Here is a 6,724-nt window from a genome sequence, read left to right as displayed (position 1 = left end):
TCATAGGGACTAGCGTGTTGAAACTCTCTCCCTTTGGTGTGACTAGTTCCATTCATCTAGTCTCCACAATCCTTTGTTTCTTCCACAAAGGTTGCTTTGTTGTGGTAAGTTCTGTGAGAGTGTCTTCTAACAACTTTACTAATTGTACTTCGATTTCTAGCACTATCTTTGTGTAGTATATCACATCATGGAGGTGGGCCTCGATTGTTGCAAAGGGTTCCCTTGTCCATTACTTTATTGCTCCCAGTCACTCTTTTCTTGCATTCATTTAGAGAAAGTGAAAGTTAGGCTAGAAACTTGTATAACCCAATTCACCCCCTAATGGGTTAGGCTACTTGGGTAACACTAGCCTCTTGCCATTTGCCTCCCCCTAAATCCCATTACTAATAAATTGGATAGTGTATGCCCTCAGGTCCAATATTGTTTATAATTGACAACTATTATGAATAAAGGTGTAGTTATTTCATAGTTTATGATGAGAGTAGAATTTATCATATTTTTATCCCCAATTATTCTGTCTTTTATACTAAATTAGCATCTAATTGGACTCATATCTCTTATATTTTGGTCCAGGGTATGAAAGAAGGCATCAGGAGCAAAGAAAGACAAATCGGATGATTTTTCATAGTTCCGACATCGTTCAGTGATTTGGACATAACTCACGTCTTTGAACTCCGAATGGGCTGATTCACAATCCACTGGAAAGATAAGAGAAAAAATCACAACTTTCATGTTTTGGGCTTTAGCAGATTCGGCCTGCATAGAAGTCTAATCCGGGCCCGAAATCGGGTAATTTCGTTGGAATGCCCAATCCGTAGCTGAAGCCCAACTCGCAGAAAAGCCTGGCTGAAGCCCAATTCGCAAAGGAGGTCTATTACGAATCCAAGAACAAGAAACTAAGAAAAATCCTTCTAGATCTAAATTCTTGATGTAATCTTAGAGTGAAAAAGGAATTGAGTGCAAGAGATAAAGAGATAAGGTTAGAATTAGGATAGGACTTTCTATTCTTGTAAAATAAACTTCAAGAGGAAGTAGGAGACCACCCCCTCCCCTTTAACCTATATAAAGGAGGGGGTGGACCAGCTTTAGATATCACTGGATCACTGAATCATTCAATCATTCAACTTCTGATTTGAATCAATAAGCAAGGAGCAATCAGTCAAGAAGGGTTCAAGAAAGGTTCAAGAATTCAAGAAACTTCAAGAAGAGGAGATCTCAGCACCATGGGCGAATTCAAGAGTTCTTTCTTCCCATTTGTTTGTTTTAATTCTTTCATCATGAACTGATTTGTTTCTTGTTAGGGCTATGGAAAGCCTAACCATGTTAATGAATATATTTTTATTTTCTTGATTTATCCAAGATTGTGATTTCCATATAGTCTATGAATTATTGTGCTTAATGCAATTAAGAGCTTGGCCACCTCTTAATTGATTTGGGTTATGTGAATGAATTGAGAAAGGAATTCACATAATTGACAGAATAATTCATAGTGTGAATCGAATGGTATATAGAGATATATATACATGATTCATCTGAATTTAATGATTTTCTTGGACTTATGCACTTCCATCTTGAGAGCTCTACTCGAGAGATCGAAGGGTTACCTAATGGGCGTAGGTTTAGTATATCTCGAGAGAGAATATTAAATAAATTTTTGAAAATCTCAGCTTATGGGAATAACAATTGGTCTTGGATAATTGGACTCATCAATATTCATTACATTGGTTAGGTGGACCTAAAGTCCTAGCGATTCCATCATTTGCATATTCGATTAGTGATCACACTTGTTTTTATTTTCTTTGTTCCAGTCTTTATTTTCAGTAGTTCTTGTTTCCTCAAATCCAAATTTCGATTGTCCAAATAATTAGGGAAGACTGTGATTCTAATACTTATTTTGTTAAATCCCCGTGGGAACGATATTATTATACTACTGGATAACTAGTGCACTTGCTAGGTTATATATTTATAGCTATCAGTTTTTGGCGCCGTTGTCAGGGATTTAATCCTAAAATAATATTAGAATTTGTTAACCTTGATTAATTTGGACCTTTTAATTCTATTTTTTTATTATTATTCTATTTTTCTTTTATTTCTTTTTATTTCTGTTATTATTTTCATTTTTATTTGTTTGTTCGAATTCTTATTAGTTCAGAATTACTAGTGCATGACACACACTAAATAGGAAGGATTAGCTGAATTCAATCCTGAGATTGAAAGGACCCTTCATTTGTTGCAAAGGGCCAACAAAGGAAAAGAAAGAAAAGAGGTTGTCATCTGCGAACCAGCCATAGAGATAAAAGGAGAGATAGCAGAAGGAAATCGCACCCTCTTGGATTATTCTTGTCCAAACATTGATGGGGCGACATCCAGCATTTGCAAGCCTACCATCCATGCCAATAATTTTGAAATAAAACCTGCAATAATTCAAATGATCCAAACTAGTATTCAGTTTAGTGGGTTACCAAGTGATGACCCTAATGCACACATCGTTAACTTCCTTGAAATATGTGATACATTTAAACACAATGGAGTTAGTGATGATGCAATTAGGCTAAGATTATTTCCTTTTTCATTGCGTGATAGAGATAAAGATTGGCTCAACTCACTCCCTGCTGAAAGCATCACCACTTGGAATGATTTAACCCAGAAATTTTTGGCTAAATATTTTCCACCCTCCAAAATAGCAAAATTAATTAATGATATTACCTCTTTTGCTCAATTTGAGAGGGAGTCTCTATATGAAGCATGGTAAAGATTCAAGGATATGCTTAGGAGGTTTCCTCACCATGGGATACCAATTTGGCGACAAATACAGACTTTTTATAATGGTATCACCCCCTCTAATGATCCATTATCGATGCAGCTGCAGGTGGTACAATCATGAGAAAAACTCCAAAGGAACCATATGACTTAGTGGAGGAGATGGCATCAAACAGCTACTAGTGGAGCAATGATCGAACCAATCTGAGGGAAGTACACCATATTGATTCCTTTGCATCCTTATCTGCACAAATAGCCAATTTAAATAAAAAACAAGATAATTTTAGTATTGCAGCCATTAATACAACACCTAGCATCTCATGCGATCTATGTGGTCAAATAGGACATGCCAATTCTGATTGTCAATTAAATAGTCCTTTTATTTTCCATGAGAATGCTAATTTTATCTCCCATGCTGGCAGGTCAAATTACAACCTATATTCAAATACATACAATCCAGGGTGGAGGAGTCATCCCAACTTCTCTTGGAGCAACAATCATCAAAAGGCACCCATGGGATTCCAACCACAACCGCCTCCACAAGAGAAAATGAGCAATCTGAAGGAGATGATTTCTAAGTTCATCAACACTACTGAAGCAAAATTCCAAAGCCATGAAACAGCAATTAAGAACTTAGAAGTTCAAATGGGGCAGGTTGTAAGCATGTTATCAGAAAGGAAAGAGGGAAGGCTACCCAACAACACAGAAAGGAACCCCAGAGAGCAAGTAAACACCATAACTTTAAGAAGTGGGAAAACAGTTGGCGAAATTCAAAGAAAGGACAAGGAAGCTGAAGTGGCCGATCTACAAAAGGAGAATGAGGGAAGTACCCTTAAACTGAATTTACATGAAATTAAACTTCTTATTCCCTACCCAAGAAGAGTCTTGAAGGCTAAATTAGATAAGCAATTTGAAAAACTTTTAGAAGTTTTCAAAAAGATTCATATTAACCTTCCTCTTCTTGATGTATTGTCACAAATGCCGAAGTATGCCAAATTCCTGAAGGAGGTGATGTCTAATAAAAGAAAGTGGGAGGATGGTGAGATGATAAAACTAAACGAAGAATGCTCAGCCATTCTTCAAAAGAAATTGCCCCCAAAGCTTAAGGATCCAAGGAGTTTTTCTATACTTGCACCATAGGGAATACTGAATTTGAAAAAGCTTTATGTGATTTAAGTGCTAGTATAAATTTAATGCCTTATTCTATTTTTGAAAAACTTGGACTGCATGAACTAACATCTACAACTATTATCCTACAATTAGTTGATAGAAGCATCAAATATTCTAGGGGAATAGCAGAAGATGTTTTGGTCAAAGTGGGCAATTTTATTACTCTTGTCGATTTCATTGTGTTGGATATGGAGGAAGATAGGACAATGCCTCTGATTTTAGGGAGACTTTTCTTGCTACTGGTGATGCTTTAATTAAAATGCGAAAAGGTCTACTTACCCTTAGAATCAATGGTGAAGAAGTGGTGTTCAATGTATTTAAAACTATGGAACATCCCAATACAATTGAACATGAATTTTATGCAATCGATAGCATTGATGTTGGTGCAACTAAAGTAGATACATCTAAATCAGAAGACATGCAGAAAGTTGCACTTAACAATAGTCCTAATCAATTGCAACAAGCAGAGCAGAAGTTTATATTGAAATCAGAATTGCGAAATTTGACTTCTGAGCCACATTCTTTTGAAATTACAATTCATAATGCATCTTTACCTCCATCTCACACAAAACCCCTCCCATCTATTGTGTAGGTCCCTATTCCAGGTTTAAACCCACCTATGAAGGATGAAAGGGGAAAACATCGGAAGTTAAAAACTAAGTGGGGTGGACCCTTTAAAGGGGCTAAAGTATTCCCTCATGGAGTGATTGAAATACATAATGATGATGGGAGTACATTCAAGGTAAATGGACACCAGTTGAAACATTATATCAAAGGAGAACAACCCACCCACCATGGGTCCGTTCTCTCCTTGAAACCGCCATGAAGGAAAGGTGAAAGTCAAGCTCACGACTTAAAACGAGCGCTTGTGAGAGGCAACCCATTAAGTTTGTTCAGTTTTTTTTCTTTTTTCTTACGAGTGTGTTTTTCTCTTTTTAGTATCTCACATATGCAGGATCTCAATGAGGCATTCAGGGAAGTCCCCTTAAATCTCTCTCTCCTTGTTCTTGTTATGCATATTCCATACATTGAGGACAATGTATATCTTAAGTGTGGGGGAGGAGTAAGGGGTTGATAAATTTTTTTTTTCGAACTCTAGCATGCTTTAATCATCATTTTTTACCTCTCCTTTTGAAATTTCTGCTCCTTAGAGACTTGTTTTTGAATGATTGCAAACCACCTTGAATCATGTGCTTAGGGAAGATAGACAAGAAAAGATGTAGGCAAATCTAGCTAAAATTTCTAGCTAGGGAAGGCATCTCAGTAGTTTGAATGATCAACGGGCAAGATGCAATACAGAGTTGACCATTGTGAGCATTTGGTTTCTAATGGACAAACAGGGGTTGATTATTCTAGAACTTGTCTTGTTAGGCATGTTGAGACCACGATAATGAGTTAATGTATTGGAACGTGTTATCCAAAAAAAAAAACTCATGTGAGATGGAGCATAAAATGCACTCACACCGAGAGAAAAAAAAAGTTAGTGTGAGATGGAGCATAAAATGCACTCACACTAAAAGAATAAAAGGGTGAGGTGGAGCATAAAATGCACTCATCCCTAGATCCCAAACCCTAATTCACCTTTTGATGCATTGCACTCATGATATGTGGTGGAGATGTGATACGTAAGCAAGCTTAGGGTAATAGCATTCCTTGTTTCGTTCTGAAGAATCATGAAAGGGTATTTTTTGAATCTTGCCACATGTGATTATGAAAACAAAGAAGGCTTACTCTAGCCCTAAATTATTCATGCAAAGAGATGCCTGCTTCCCTTGATTGTCGATCTCACTTGGGGACATGAGGATTGGCGATTTAAGACTATTCTTCGACAAGTTAAAAAGGAAAAGAAGTGGACGAAGGGAAGAAGCATGGATACTGATCAAGGCTTGCAGGAGGACAAATACCCTGTTGAGAGAAATCCAAAACAAATCTTTTAGTTTGTTCCTGTTTTAATTTTGTTTTGAGTTTTGTCCTGCCCGAGGACGGACAAGAGTTTAAGTGTGGGGGATTTGATGAGAGTAGAATTTATCATATTTTTATCCCCAATTATTCTATCTTTTATACTAAATTAGCATCTAATTGGACTCATATCTCTTATATTTTGGTCCAGGGTATGAAAGAAGGCATCAAGGGCAAAGAAAGACAAATCGGATGATTTTTCACAGTTTCGACATCATTCAGTGATTTGGGCCTAACTCGCGTCTCCAAAATCCGAATGGGCTGATTCAAGATCCACTTGAAAGATAAGAGAAAAATCCACAACTTTCATGTTTTGGGTTTTCGTAGATTCGGACTGCATCAAAGTCTAATCTGGGCCCGAAGTCGGGGAAATTTCATAGGAAAGCCCAATCCGCAGCTGAAGCCCAACTCGCAGAAAAGCCTGGCTGAATCCCAATTCGCAGAGGAGGTCTATTACGAATCCAAGAACAAGAAACTAAGAAAAATCCTTCTAGATCTAAATTCTTGATGTAATCTTAGAGTGAAAAAGGGATTGAGTGCAAGAGATAAAGAGATAAGGTTAGAATTAGGATAGGACTTTCTATTCTTGTAAAATAAACTTCAAGAGGAAGTAGGAGACCACCCCCTCCCCTTTAACCTATATAAAGGAGGGGGTGGACCAGCTTTAGATATCACTGGATCACTGAATCATTCAATCATTCAACTTCTGATTTGAATCAATAAGCAAGGAGCAATCAGTCGAGAAGGGTTCAAGAAAGGTTCAAGAATTCAAGAAACTTCAAGAAGAGGAGATCTCAGCACCATGGGCGAATTCAAGAGTTCTTTCTTCCCATTT

General features: G+C 37.2%; 1 protein-coding gene and 1 non-coding gene across 2 annotated transcripts; one reads left to right on the top strand and one right to left on the bottom strand.

Annotated features, from left to right (window-relative positions):
* Positions 1 to 2,686: 2,686 nt before the first annotated feature.
* LOC148871681 (small nucleolar RNA R71) lies at positions 2,687 to 2,793 on the bottom strand. Its single transcript, XR_016108608.1, has one exon. It is a non-coding gene; the product is annotated as a small nucleolar RNA R71 (small nucleolar RNA).
* Positions 2,794 to 3,273: 480 nt separating this feature from the next.
* Positions 3,274 to 3,900, top strand: LOC148871680 (uncharacterized). Its single transcript, XM_088970045.1, has one exon. It carries the CDS (start codon positions 3,274 to 3,276, stop codon positions 3,898 to 3,900), a length of 627 nt encoding a protein of 208 aa, XP_088826171.1.
* The last annotated feature ends 2,824 nt before the right edge of the window (positions 3,901 to 6,724 follow it).

This window comes from Nelumbo lutea, chromosome 2 (genome assembly GCF_056320005.1).
Source record: "Nelumbo lutea isolate HS-2025 chromosome 2, American lotus-T2T, whole genome shotgun sequence".
In the NCBI taxonomy this organism is placed as follows: Eukaryota; Viridiplantae; Streptophyta; class Magnoliopsida; order Proteales; family Nelumbonaceae; genus Nelumbo; species Nelumbo lutea.
This window is presented reverse-complemented; position numbering and strand designations above follow the sequence as displayed.

Bases quoted from the DNA above. Each gene is read 5' to 3' on its own strand.
- LOC148871680 (XM_088970045.1), top strand. From the start codon at position 3,274: ATGGGATTCCAACCACAACCGCCTCCACAAGAGAAAATGAGCAATCTG.